The sequence below is a fragment of the Athene cunicularia genome (assembly GCF_003259725.1).
Source record: "Athene cunicularia isolate RWA chromosome 4 unlocalized genomic scaffold, athCun1 chr4_part3, whole genome shotgun sequence".
Lineage (NCBI taxonomy): Eukaryota > Metazoa > Chordata > Aves > Strigiformes > Strigidae > Athene > Athene cunicularia.
In genome coordinates this window covers 15,597,782-15,612,232 of record NW_020799100.1, presented here as the reverse complement: position 1 = coordinate 15,612,232, position 14,451 = coordinate 15,597,782, and the positions used below count along the sequence as shown (strand labels likewise).

The 14,451-nt window shown below is 47.5% G+C and overlaps 1 protein-coding gene across 3 annotated transcripts in view; it reads left to right on the top strand.

The window, feature by feature from the left end:
• ARHGEF6 (Rac/Cdc42 guanine nucleotide exchange factor 6) overlaps positions 1-14,451 on the top strand; it is a 40,812-nt gene that overhangs the window by 6,634 nt on the left and 19,727 nt on the right. For 2 of the 3 annotated variants that reach the window (XM_026848466.1, XM_026848464.1), the window contains exons 3-8: positions 2,860-2,944; positions 7,738-7,865; positions 8,282-8,483; positions 11,096-11,166; positions 12,589-12,683; positions 14,209-14,304. In XM_026848466.1, the coding sequence (XP_026704267.1) occupies positions 2,860-2,944; positions 7,738-7,865; positions 8,282-8,483; positions 11,096-11,166; positions 12,589-12,683; positions 14,209-14,304 (677 nt within the window). Of the gene's footprint in view, positions 1-2,859; positions 2,945-7,737; positions 7,866-8,281; positions 8,484-11,095; positions 11,167-12,588; positions 12,684-14,208; positions 14,305-14,451 lie in introns of those variants that run through there. The other variant, XM_026848467.1, reaches the window with a different exon arrangement.

Sequence of the window (14,451 nt, the reverse complement as noted above, 5' to 3'; positions counted from 1 at the left end):
GGGGGGCTGCGGGCGGGCCGTGCCCTGCCGTCGGGGGGGGCTGTGCCGTCGCGGGGGCTCTCCCCGGCCGCCGGCCTGGCTCCGTCTCGCCGGTTCCGCGGGGCCGGCGGAGTCCGGGGAAATAGGACGCGCCCGAAACGGCGGCATCGGTGGCGGGGGGAGCGCCGTGGTTCGGCCTGGCTCCAGCCCCCACCCTCGGCTTTGGGCGCGCCGAGCTTTGGGCTTTGCACCCAGCTTGGGGTTTGCTGGGGTTTGTCTAACCGTGGAAATAGTTTGTGCGGGTAAGACAGCTCGGGCGCGAAACACGAGCCAGCTTCCCCGAACTTTTCTGCGCCTCCCATCCCGCTACTGGGATTTTGGGGTGCTGGATGCACCTGGCTTTGATTTTTTTTTTTCGCCCTTCCCAAACAAGGCGGGTGCTCCTCTGGTCTCTGCCCTGCGAGCACCAGCCCCTCGTCGCCGTCCCGCTGTCGGGCTTTGGGAAGGAGGACGGCGCAGCAGCAGTGCAGGTTTTCTCTCACCCGGTGTGATGCCTGGCGGAGCAGCCGGCGTGTTTCCCCAAGGCAGCTGCAGTCTGTGACTCTGAGAGTTGGAAAAGCGTTTTGATGGAAATCCTCAGATGACAGCCATAGATACAAGCCGGGTTTTACTTACATCGAGCAGAGCTTCCATGAGCTAAGAGCAAAAAAGCCTTTTCCCCCTCTATTTTTCTTCTAGCCTTGCAGCTTCTCTTTTACTTAGGAGTGGAATTATAGATGGATTGTGCTGGAAAAAGTAAATTTTAGCTCATAAATGAGGACTTTTCTGTATGATGAATTTATTCTGGAACAAGCTGCAGAACGTATTTACATTACAGTAGCTGTTGTTCCATAATTGTTATTGCAGACAATTTCTCCATGATGGGAGGAAAGTCCTGAAAGTTATTGCTTGCTTTTGTGCTACAATTTTTTGCATATCCTTCCCACCACCATTTTCCTCTGGACTTTTTCAGCCTGGTGACTTTGAGCTTACAGCATTATTATTGAAATGTCAGAGATGTATTTTACTGCTTTGGTCTTTAAGGAAAAACAACAAAAAAAAAAGATGCCATTTATCCAAGGCAGGACTTGTTTTTCTGGACTTACTGAAGTAGAAGAAAAAGGGTATGACTGAGAAAATGACACACCGGAGAGATGCATGCAAGCATCCAAGCCTCACTGTTTACTTTCCTTCTGCTTGGCAGGAGGGTGAAGGCGCGTTGCTGTAACGTTGCATCTTCTGGTGGCTGCCAACAGGGTCAACGCACGCCCGGGCTCTCCGTTACCAATCTCCCTTTCCACGGAGATGCCAGCGTGGCTGCTGAGGGCTGGAGGCGATGCTCAGATAGCACTGCAATTGCGAGGCAGGAAAACTAGTTCACGCACCAGTTGGCAGAGGGGATGGGGTCCGCGGGGTCCAAAGGAGCAAACCCAAGCGAGAGCGGGCAGTAGATCAGCTCAGAAACAGCCCAAGGTAGGTGGGGATGTCCCTGAAATGTGCAGAGCGGTAGATGCGATCAGAGCTGTGGAGCTACTGATTTTAATATTTGTAATGACAGCAGGCAGTTCCCCCTCTGAGTGTGGATTAAATTTCTTTAGGGTAAAGCCTTTTTCCAAGTATTGAGTGGCTGAGTCAATTTTTAAATATATCCTCAACAAAGCACAGCCTTTGTACCGCCTGTGTTGGACTTCGTTGCTGCACTGATGCGTGTGTCGAGAGGAAGAGATGCCGCAAGCATCCAGGGCTGCGGAAGAGGCCAGTCCCCTTCCTATGTGAAATATGCCAAGCGTAATCAAGGAGCTATATGTGGAAAGCAAGGAAGGGCCATTTTAAAGGGCAGTACTACCCTAGAGGTAATTAAGGCTCATGTACTTACTTAGCATGATACACTCTTTAGTGCACTGGAGGTGTTTGATGTCTGCCTGGAGAGCTTTAAAATCATCTTTCCTGTTCATTGGATTTGTGGATCTGTGGTCTCCATCTGCAAGACAACATGTATTTGGGGATTAGCAGATGGTGCCTTGGTGGTACCAATAACAGGGTCCTTTTTCTATCGCTTATCTTTGCTTCGTGAATGGTAGGATTTGTACAGTCTGTGTGAACTTGAGGGCATTTTTCAGGTGTCAGAGGGGGTGGCAGTGTTTTGAAAACTCAAATTGCCCCTCATTGTGCTGGTGGTGATTTCTGAAGGGCTGGGTGTACAGGATCCAGCTTACCAGTCAGAGAAAATAAACCCTTGCTAAGTATGTGTGTCTGTTTTGCCATTGAGGCTTATCAACACAAAATTCATTAGAATGGAATTTTTGCATGTAAAATAACTGGTTTTGGCTTCCTGTAAAAAAAAATGTGGATGTATTATATATGTCCTATTGCAATAGCAGAAAATTCTGTGTGTTTGTTTCTTCTGCTGTGGAGAATATGTGTGTGTGTGTGTGTGTGTGTGTGTATATATACATATATATGTACAGCCTCAGTCTTCTTTAGCTTTTGATAACAAAAATAGCAGCAAAAATCTTTCCTTCCCTCAAGGCAAGCAATAACCTTCTCTGTAATTTTCAGAGGAGCCCCTGCTCTGCAGACAATCACTGATTTCTTCCTTCCCTGTCCTCAGCGTTACGCTCCAAGCTGCCGGGTGCCCCTGCCCTTCCCACACCGCCTGCCGCCGGCACCCCAGGAATTCACTCGCTGTAAAGGAAATGGGACTTGTCGGCCCTGAATAAACACCCTTCCCCTGCAGAGACATACGGGCTACTTAATCCTCACTGTCGCTCTCTACGTGGGCTGCTCAGATGGCTGGAGTAAGATGTTTTGTGCTCAACTCACCAAGTTCCTCTTTCGCAGGTGTTTGATCCACATGATTTATACACCGGAGAACAGTTCTCCAAGGTCCTGAGTACATTAACAGCTGTAAATAAAGCTACCGAAGGTAAGAAAAAAGGGTTTTTTTTTCTGTCTTTTCAAGTTCTGTCTCATATGTATGCTTGAGTCGGGTGATTTTTTTGGTAATTCCTAGTTTATGATGATTTCTGGAGGCAAATTGTGCTGCCAGCAGTGATGCCTGATGCTGGACAGTGGGATCGACATTTCATGCTTCTACCAACTTTGGGTTTAGATGTAGTGTTCCAGAGTAGCTGTATGCACTTTGCAGAGCTTGATGATTATGGCTAAGGGACCTCTGCTCAGTTTTGACAGCATTAAGAGATTTCAAATTAGGTCATTGTAAAAGAGCCTCAGTGTAAATGAACATGCACCTCCCACAATGCAAATATCAGATTTTAAATAGTGTGTTTTAAAGCCGAAGAGAAAACCAGATCTTTACTAAATGTCGAAACAAATGTTGCCAGATGCTCAGTCAATTGTATTGATGTTTCTCTCTGGGTCTGTGGAATAGGCTCTTGGATTTGGGAGTCAAGCTGATGGCTTGTCCTGCCTCCCTGGGTGCAGGAGTGGGCTGCTGAAGCAGAGCAAATCAGCTCCTCTTGTTTCGATCCCAGATATGTGGCTGTTCCTCACAGGCTGCTTTAAACTGATACTCAGTCACATAGGCTGTGAAAGGAGAAGTTCAGTGGGGAGGGTGATGACAGCATGGTCCTCTGGGGAGGGGTGAGAGGACCAGGGACTCTTTTCTGAGGGGATGAGGAGCAGGTCTGCATGGAGCTGGGAAGAATTTGCAGGGCAGAAAGTGTTTATTGCTCCTTGTCATACAAATGGATTTGCACAGAGAGCCCTTCATAACCACCAAAGTCCAGCACCAGGAGAAGAGTTCAATTTCCCTGTTGCAGATTACATTTTAGGCAGTTAAAAAGGAGAAAAATTCAAAACCCAAACCCACAATTTTCCCTTCATGGGAAGGTATTTCTGTTGGCTTAACGTGTTTTGTCTAGATCTGGTTTGCGGTGGTGTTCTCAGTTTTTTTACCTCTCTTTCAACTGAGTTTTTGCTTTTGGGTTCTCTTCTGCTAGTACAGGGGCTGCTCAGGTATTCAGTGAAACAACCTCATTGCTGAGACTGGACCCTCTGCTCTCTTTTTCCTCTTCTCTGTTCTGTTCTGATGCAAGGTTTTATAAAATAATATATACAAAAAATGTGTACTCTATTTATACGATATATGGACTTGTATAAATTATCTTGTATATATTATACAAACAGCAACATATAATATATAATGTATAATAAAATATATATGATGTATAATGATAATCATAGTTTATATATGTACATACACACACATATATGCTGCTCTGGAGAAATTCAGGTTCATAGATTGCCTTTCTACAACCAGCACTCAGCTCTGCCGCCAGCTCGCTCCCTATGGAGCCTTTTACTGCTCCATTAAATGACAGCACCCGGTGACCCCGTGTAGAAAGCTCTTGCGGTTCAATTTGAAGGGGGATATAAAATACAGGTTACCTAGGCTGGGAGCAAGCTTTTCAAATGTTGTCATTATGATTACCTTTGTTATTCTGAAAGCAAAACGAGTGAGAAACTTCCCTGCCTCTGTGCTTGCCCGTTCCTGGACTGGAGGGGGGTGATGGGGTGCGTGCCGGTGGGGCGGCGAGGCCACGGTGCCGTTATCACAGCAGTCCCCTTATTTACAGCCCCAACTCTTACTCTTGCAGCCACCCATGTCCCAGCTCACCCATGCAGTCACTGAGTGAGGCTCAGGATGTGGCTTTGCTGGGGAATAGTTTCTATCACATGTTACTGATGGGGCTATAGGGAAGCTGGGATCCTCTTGGTTTCAAGGCAAACATCTGTTTGAACATATGCTTTCTCTGTTTAAATGTTAAAAAGCGCAATGCCTGCGATATAATTAGCTGCTCAGGCAGAGAGCACCCTTGGGAAAAGTACAGGGTAAAATAAATACATGTCTAAAACGTTTGCTTTTTGGTGGCTTGGCCAAGTTCCTGAGAAGCAGAAGCCTGTGTCCTACAAACAGCCACTGCAGACAGTCTGGTTTGTCCATCTCACCAGAGGCCAAGGCCTGAATGGAGCATCAGGACAAGCCTGGTACCAGCTACAGCAGCTCCTGCTGCGGCCAGGGCTCCAGCATGCCTGCACATCCCGACACCCGCAGAGCTGCTGCATCCCAACACCCTTGTCGGAGGCAGAGGGAAGTAGGTGACAGCTAAGGAAACGCTGTGAGAAGGTGTTTCTGAGCATCCATTTGAAGTCCAAATCCTTGTGTCTTCTTGAATCTTGTTATGCAAATAACTAGAGGCATCGTTTGTAGTGGATAAACTGAAAGTTCAGCAGCTGTCCATCAAATAACAGCAATACAGAGCTTGATGCTTTGATCTGAAAGAGAGGGCAGGGGAGGAAAACCAGCTGTGCTGGATCAGGCGAGGCTCATCTGCCAAAAATAGTGTAGGAATGTGAGCAGAAAACCCAGCTATTTTAACCATAGTTTAAGCAACATATGGCAGCAGTGTTCCATGCTGGACCAGGCATAAAATAGGACGCTGTCATGATGCAATATAAATGATACACTTCCCTGCCAAACTGTCAAAGTCAGTTTTACATTTGTTTCTAGGTTGCTGCAGATATTTATAAAAGCTTTGGAAGATTGGGAGGGGCAGGGAGAATCATAAAATTTACAGTAACCAAGTCATTTCCGTGGGACTGTTGCTGATGGCTTGAATAAGTGGAGAAGTCTGGACTCGTGGTTTACGCCCTCCTTTTTTAGAAGGAATCAGGGGAAGAACATCTCACACTGGCAGTTGGCCACCCCTCCTGGCCTGTGAGTCGCTGGGAGCAGCCGAAACCGCTCCTGCTCAAATATCAGGATGCTTCAGAGAAAAAACCACTCTGTGTTTGCAAAGTGGGTTTTCCACACGGAGGGATTTTGCTGTTGCTGCAGCCCAGGGAGCTGGGAATTCACCGTGCGGTCATCAGGCAGTTACACAACTGTATATGAATGAGCAGAGCAAGAGAGAAAACTGACTCACTGACAGCATGCGAGATTTAATGTGAATGTTGGCCATCGCTGGAGCATGGACTGGGCAGACTGGTGCGTGGGTATGGTCTGGCTGGGGGCTTGTAAGGAAGCAGCACCTGGAAGTCATAGTCACAGACCTGGTCCCCATTGTGCAAGGCGTTGGAGAAGGACAAATCGAGTCCATTCTCCAAGAGCTCCGTTGTGTTGCTCCAGGCCCAAGCTAAGGATGAGGGTTTTCCTGTTGAAACAACAATCCTCTGGGGAGAATAATGGCCCAGCTGAGTTCCTGTACTCCCACCAAACTTCCCTTTCAGAATGACTTTTCCATGTTGACATTCAGACTGGAGGAGAATGGGGGAACAGCAGCCTTAAAGTTTGTGTTTTCCGATAACTGCATGTGCTTCGTGGTTTGATCACCCTCTCCTCTTGCAGCATTTTCAAAGAACTCCAAACGTGATCCAGGGGACTTGTGCACCCAGCACAGTGATACCTGCAGACTGCTCTTCTCTGTCCTCCTTTTGAGGTCCATGGGCCTGTGAGGTCCACACTGCAGGTGGAAAACAACAGCTCTGGGATACAGGAATGTTTTTAAATCTAAAAAGAAGCTACAAGGAAAATCTCAAAAATACTTCACAGTTTACTGAAATGATAACATCTGCTGTTGCCTCATTTGAGCACCATGGCACGTAGAAAGGTGATCTGAGTGTTGTCCAGTGGTGTGGAATGAGATACAGTAGCAGAGAAGTACTGGGAAATAACTGGGTAACTCAAATGCCTTGTTTTTACTGCTCTGCAGCATCCAAGCAGGATTCTGAGGCTGAGTGCTGCCAGGTTCTGCAGGAGCCAGGAGCTTTTGGTGATGAGGCCACTGACTCAATCTCAAGCACAGGGCGATTGTGACTAGGAAACATTTTACCCTCTGGCAAGTTTTTTTGGTATCAATATAGAAAAAAATCACTAATTGTGAAAAATAAGTATGTGTCAGAGCACCAGCATTATTTCCAGTATCAGACAGGGTGTGACAGGAACAAGCCCAGAGACTATTTTGCAAAATGTTGAGCTTCGGGCATGTGAGGGAGGCAACTCCAAGAGCTGCTGGGACTGTCTGAGCTTTTCTGGAGGCTGCCAGTCTCCTGGGGATGATGCTCCTGCCCTTCCTCAGTCCGGTCTGAATCTGTCTCTCACATGGTAATGGCAGTGGTCCATGAACAGTAATCAAAATTGTGCCTAGCCTCTTTCAGCTGTATAATGAACCCAGAAGGACTTATCTAAATAGAGAAGCGATTGTGTTGACCAGCTGTTCAGCATTTTTCCCCACTCAGTGAGGAAGCCCACGCTGCAGCTGCAGAGGTGACCTAAGAGCACTCACTTGCGAGCTGAATTTTGAAACACCTTCAGCAGTGCTTACTTGTTTCCCAGAAATGTTCCCGCTTGGGCAGCATTGGGCTGCGTGTTATTCTGTTTTTCTGCAGTTTTAAGGGGGATTTCAAAAACATACTGTGATTGGATGTGTGGCTGCAGAGCTGGCATAACCTAGGAGTGCCTCAGGATGCAGTTCTACTTCTTCCATCATGGAAGGGTTAACCCAGCCCAGCAAAACCATCAACTAGGAGTACCCTCGCTAGAGATGCAGTGTGCTTGCTATTCTGCTCTGATAGATGCTCCTTCAACTGTTGTGCCCTGTTCTCGTTTTCTTTACAGGCTTTACTCTTTGCTTTGCAGTGATGCAGAGGGATGGTGGACAGTTGGGTAAAACTCAGATGTTGTTTTTTCCTCACCAGATCAGCCGTCAAAAGGGCCATGTTCACATCTATCGTCTCTTAGCTCTGCGGCTGGAGGTCCCCACACTGACTCCAACGACACGGCTTCACAGTCAACGAGGGTTTTAAGGAGGCAGTCCAAGCCTGTGGTATCCTTTATTTAACATTTCATCAAGGGTTTGATGGCTGTGGGGTTAAAGGGGTATGAACAGTACCTCTGGGTCAAGCACGCCAGAGGCGTTTGTTCTCCTCCGGTCTCCATCATGGCTTTGCTGCTCTGGCTGGAGAGAGTCTCCTAGCTTCTCCAAACAGCAGTGCTCCGCTCTGTGACATGAGAAGAGTGATTCTTATCTGCCTTCCATTGCACTGTGAAAATAAATTAATGCTTGGGAGGGACCTTGTGGTCCTCTGGCAGGAGTGCTTACACAAAAGCAAGACATTATTGCCGTTATAAAGAGCACTACTGAAAAAGCAGCTGTCACAACAAAGAAGAACAATAGCTTGTCCTAGTGGTTTCTGCTTTTTTGGACTATTTACTGATGTTTTTCCATGTTTCTTTCCTTAGGAGATGACCGAGAATGGCAGTCATCAGCTGGTGGTAAAGGCCAGGTTCAATTTTAAGCAGACCAATGAGGATGAACTCTCCGTTAACAAAGGAGACATTATTTATGTCACCCGGGTTGAAGAAGGGGGCTGGTGGGAAGGGACCTTGAATGGAAAAACAGGCTGGTTCCCAAGCAACTACGTCAGAGAAATCAAATCCACTGGTAAGCAAATTGCTTTCAAGGGCTGATTGAATGACAGCGGTATAATGCAATGTAGATCCTTGTGCCTCTGGGAAATTGCTGCTATTTGTTAAGGACTGTTTGTGTCCTTTAAGCAGCAGGGCTAATGGAAGGATGAATGAGGCCAGAAGGGTAAAGCCTAGTCTTTTGCTTGAGTTGATTGAGAGCTGCTCTCTTCCCCAGCACATCGTGCCTTTCGATTGCTCCCCCAAGCCCCAGCAGCCCCCGTAGGAGCGGGGATGTTGCCAGAGGATGAAGCCAGAAGGTGGCTGCATGGGTCCCCTTTGTCTTGGGGAGCTGCCACGTTGTTCCAGTGTCTGAGCACAGAATTAGCTTTTTGTTAGAGACCTCGGTCAGGCAATGTATTTTCTTTTGATCCTGCCATTTCTGGCAGTGGTGGAATGGATGCTCACAGTCACTGTGGGGAAACCAACAAAAACTCTGTGGCCACAGGGAACGGTCCCCTGGTTTTGACCATAGTAATGGCTGATTTCACATAGTACGTTTTCCCCAGATACAACTTCTGCTGTGATATTGAGAAAGGAAGAGGGAGGGGACGATCCATCTAATGACATTTGCCTTTATTGAGCTTTGTGTTGAGTGTCCTTAACATTTTCTGCGATGGGATTTTAACCAGATGTGGAGTGGTGGTGATGTGGAGCATGCCTCTGGCTAGCTGCCTTGTAGCGTTATATATCCATTCAAGCAGCTCACCCTGTTGTGCTTCTGAGGCCATTGTGTGACAGTAAATTTGGTTTTTTACAAAATGCAACTTTAATTCCTTAATGTGCCTTGAGGGCTGCCCCTGGACAAAGACCTGTTGTGTGTTTGGTGCTGGTTTTATGGCTCAGGATCAGCACTGGCCTCAGCAGTGGTCTGCAAAGTTGCTGTAAAGTGTACAACCCCTGTTAGACATCCTTGCTCCCACACTTGCAAGCAAAAATCAAATGAGGGAAAAATAAAATTAATGAGTGAGTGCTCAGAATTAGGCCAGTTTTCATTTAATTCTAAATGAAAAAAATCATTGTTAGGATATCTTATCTCCCACTGTTTCCCTCTGGGAAATGATGTCTGAGCTGGAGCGGGACGTTGCAGCGGGGATTGAAAGCTTGTCTGGCACAACCCAGGAATCACTAATGAAGTCAGTGAGTGGAGAAGAGAAATGCTTTAAAAAAAGGAGAGAAAACTTCACTCCTATGGGGAAAATCAGATGAGAGCTGCATGAAAGAACAGCCCATTGAAGCCCATCACATTTTTTTATCCGAGGAGATTTTCCCTCCAAATCCTTCCTCCAGCACCCATTTCATACGGGAGGAGGGTTTATTCCCCTGGTCTCTACTTGCTCAGGACATGGGGTCGTATTGCAAATGATGGATGCAGGGACCATCAGCTAACCCTCTCCTGCCCCAGGGCCGCTGCCTGGGGGCTGTGGTCCGGTGGCAGGGGGTGGAGGTCTCACTGCAAGTCAGCAGGAGCTGCTTTCCTCACCTCCAAAGTGTGAGACTTGTCACTCTAAATGGAGTTACTTGTTTTTCAGCAGTGTCTGTACCTCCACTGTGTCCTAAGCGTGTGCTTTGGGTGGAAATAACTAGATGTGTGGAGCAAAGCTCCTCTGAGTCTTTAAATGAGGGACAGAGCTCCCAGCTGGAAGTGACAAAAAACTCTACAAGGGCAATAATTAGACAATACATCAAGCTGCGGTTTCCAGGGGCTAAATTTATCAATTTCAAGCTTCTCTCCTGTTATCGGTGTGAAAGTAATTGCCTTCTGTGAGTGACTGCAGGGAGAAAGGAGAGACTGCCTGCTCCCCACACACACGCACAGAGGCGTTTCAGTATGAGGTGTGTGGTGTGGCCACGGCTGGCAGGTGAAGCCTTGTGCTGCCAACCTGTCCCAGTCCAGAGGGGTAACAGTGCTGGGAAAGCTGGCAAAGCTTTCCCAAAGAAGGAAATGGGCTTCTCTAGGGAAGGAAAATGGAGCAGGGACGTGTGTGTGTGTGTGTGTGTGTGTGTGTGTGTGCACGTGCGCACCACGCCGGAGGCATTCATGGGGATTTAGCAAATGCAGAAGAAGATGAGAATTGACTTCCAGGTTTGTGGGAGCTTGTTGTTCACATCTACATTCGCTCAGAGAAGGGTTCTGCAGCACAAATGACTGCGGTGCTCAGGGTTCAGCATATTGATTGGTGTTGGCTTCAAAGTGCCTTGTGAATCACCTGGAACAAAGCACTGTATCCAGCATTTCTGATAGACACCCAGTTTCAAAACCCAAATTTTGTGGGCCGGGTGAAGCTACACTGTAGTTCCAAACAGTGCCAGACACTGGGCTGCTGCCAGGGATTTCAGAGCAAACCTGTAAGTTAGTTGGCAGAGGCTGCTTAGTGCTTCTGGTGTGACTCGCTCGGCTGCCTTCAGTGTCATGCACGCCTTCAGTTTGCTCCTAGTTTTTCTGAAGCAGTCAAACAAACCCTGCAATTGAAATTTGGTGTTCACAGGGGTGAAGTTATGTTTGCTGGATGTGATGTGGCAGTGGCTTTTGCTGCTGGAATAATGAGAGCTGTGCACTGTAATTTATTGATGTATTTTTTTGAACAGATAAACCACTCTCTCCCAAAGCATTAAAAGGACTTGAAAGCACTCAGCTGACAAAGAATTATTACCCTGTGGTAAGTTTTAAAATGCTGATCATACATTTTAATAAGTAGCATATTATTAATCTTCTGAACTGGCTCCTTTCCTTAGAAATCATTGAAGCAATTTGTAACAATTGGGGATGTGTCTCTGTATTTAAATGCAGCTGTTGCCATTTCCTTGATTCAAAGCTGTCGAGACAATAAACCACAAATGGAAGCTGCTGCAAGATGTCAAAAGGAGAGACTCAAAGTAGGCGACTGAGATAATATAGCAGAGGTGGCAGCTTTGAGATCAGTGTTGGGGAGTAAGGCACGATGTCTCTGTTCCAGTCCTTGCCGTTGCCTGCGGGCTATTTCCTGTTGATAAAGATGGGGAGACAGTGTCACGGTGTGAAGGAAGCCAAATTAGGGCTCTGATCCATGATCCCTTTCTTGGGTTTGGCTGGAGATGTTATGCCCTGAGCTGCCTACCCTGTGCCTCTGCCAGCAGCTGCAGCCCTCGGAGAAGGGGTAGCCGCTGCAACTCACAGCCTGGCAAGTTAACTGGGCTTGGCTTCGGAGCAGGTCAGCCTGCCGGGCTACGAACTGTGGCTGCAGAAGGGGTGGAGAAACATCGCCTCCTCTACCATCTTGCTACTGGATCAGTGAGGTCTGGCAAAGGGGGGCAGGTACCTTCCTGCTGTGTCCAGGCAAACAAACCCTGTGGTGTAAGAGAGTTAAAACGCCTGCATGTGAATGTCTCTGGCTCCTGGTGCCGGAGGTGAAACATGCTCATCAGCATGTCTAAATATATTTCAAGCAAAGCAAAGCAGAAACGGTATGTCCAGAGAGCTGTGAGCCACCTTCACTGTCTCCAAAGCTCATCCACACGGAGAAACTTGAGTGCTAACTGGGAGCGTGCAGACAGTGGGTTTGCCTACCCTGCTGCTGGCGACAAATTGGCTGCTGAGACAAGAACCAAACCCAACTCAGCACGTCCTTGAAGTGACAAGTTGAGCTGTGCCCTGGCTTGAGCTGCCGCAGGAGCCATCCTTGGTCTGGCCAATGTTGCATTTAAATTGTTGCCTGCCTTCATGCAAACAGTGCTCCCAGGATGCATGCACAAATTATTTGTTTGCATACCTTGGCAGCCAGTTATGCATGCAGGGTTAGGCATGAGCCTCTTGGGGGTCAAATACTAAACTTAGGTCTGAACTGACATTGTCTTCATGCTTGGCCAGAGAAGAAGGAGCAGCCCTTAACACCTGCTTTCCAGGCCTCCCCCAGTTTGCAAAGTAAAACCCCAAAATTGGACCCCCCAGGGTTTTGCTGAGCGTTTTGGGTTCTGCATTAACAAATGTGATTTGTGAAGTTAAAATACACTTCCATGTATTTCAGCGCTTGGAAGCTGATGTCATGTTCCTTTGACTAGCCGCTAGTACAAAGATCTACTCAGTGCTCTGTCTCTCACCCTAGGTGTTGCAAAATATTCTGGAAACAGAACGAGATTATGCGAAGGAACTGCAGTCACTTCTGGGAACTTACTTAAGACCCCTCCAGTCTTATGATAAGTAAGATATAAGGGCATCCGAGGTGGAGAGAACCCTGTAAAATCAACCATAGTTCATTACTTTCCTGCTTTTGAATGTTGAGGGACTGTTACTGCTCTTCTTGTAAAGCCTCACAGCTTCACTGTGAGCCAGAAAAAAAGCCCATGTTACACAGGTTTCTGCTCTTTCCTATTTCTTGGAGATCGTGCAGGCCTTGGGCTGTGTCAGAGATGGGCATTTCCATCTGGTAGAGGACTGGCTGTTACAACCCATCTGCAAGCTCGTGTGTGGCTGTCCCAGCATGCATGTTTCCCGGCGGTACGCCTTGCATGGCTTCTCCCCTTGTCATTTGCCTTCTTGTAACTTCTCAGCCCCAAGTGGCATCTCCTAGTGATCTCTTCATTCCGCGCACGACGACACGTATTCTCTGTGGCGAGATTGCCTCTCGCTAAATCCAAACTGCTGCTGAGCAAGAAGCGACTCCCCTGTGTCCCCGTCTGCACAGCCATCAGCATTAAGTACCTCCCTGCTCAGGAAGAGCATGCTGCCATCCCTTACAGCCTGAGCAACACCAGGGCGACGGGGGCACTTTGTCAGGGCTTACCTGCAGAAATAAGCTGATGTGTTTTCCATCCGTGCTGGCCAGTGTGGTGCAGAGGCAGCACGTGCCTTCCTGTCCTTACCCAGGTGCCTATCGGCAGATTCCTATCAATGGTTTCACCCTGCATAAAAGATCTGGTGCAGTTAACTTCACCTCCTGCTTAGTGCTTCATCTTTATAGTCATCTCCTCCAAACGGTGCCATCTCAGTGACTCTGTCCATGCAGCTGCATTTGGGGCCGGGGTCCCTCTGGCTGAGCATGCTGAGGGAGGACTGGGCAGGCCTGGGACATCATGGGCAGAGGGCAGATGTTTAGACATTGTCCTGTCCAGGTTGATGGGAGAGTGGTGTCTTAAGGCTTTTGTATTTACATCTCTTCTCCCTTCCCCAAATCTTCATGTGGGATATATTCAGCTGTGAAAATTTGTCATGCTCTGAGCCTTGTAGACGGCAAATGGCTTAAATGAGGGTTGTACGAGAGCAAGGATGACAGAAGCAGATGCGTTAGCTTTGGCTAGGAAAAATTCTAACCTCGTTCAAGGAACAAAGCAACCTTTACCTGAGGGGCTGCTCTGTAGGACCCTTCTCCCATAGGGAGAATGAATCCCTGAAGACAAAGCTGTCTCTGTGTCTGCACACACCTCCCTCCCCACCCCTGTCTGAAATCCCATCTGTCTGTGCCTATTAGACAGCTAAGCATCTGAGAAGATTAGTGTGATTAAGTGATTAAAATCCAATTAAGATAATCCTTGACAGCAGACATCTTCTCTGGGAGGCTGTGGTCTGTAGCTCACAGATCATGGATTTTGTGTTTTCCTATGTCTGATGGCGTATCTGGGGAAAGAGAAATTATTGGGTCTTTTTGGAAGGACCACTTACAAATACTGTGGGGATGCTTCTGAGAGCAACATCTCTTTGATGCTAATGGGTGATTTGACTCTCTCAGGCTCAGCGCCGTGGACATTGCATCATTGCTGGGAAATGTGGAAGAAATCTCTGCGTTTCAGCAAACACTGAACCAAGCCTTGGAAGAAGTTGCAAAGTAAGTTCATGCCACAGCACTGAGATTGTTAAGCTATTAAACTGCAGCTAAATATAATAGAAAGACAAGCTCATTAATATTCTTCCTGGCTGCTGTCTTAGGCTTGTTAAATGTAGAGAAAATAGCAGGTTTGAAGAAAGGTGGCAG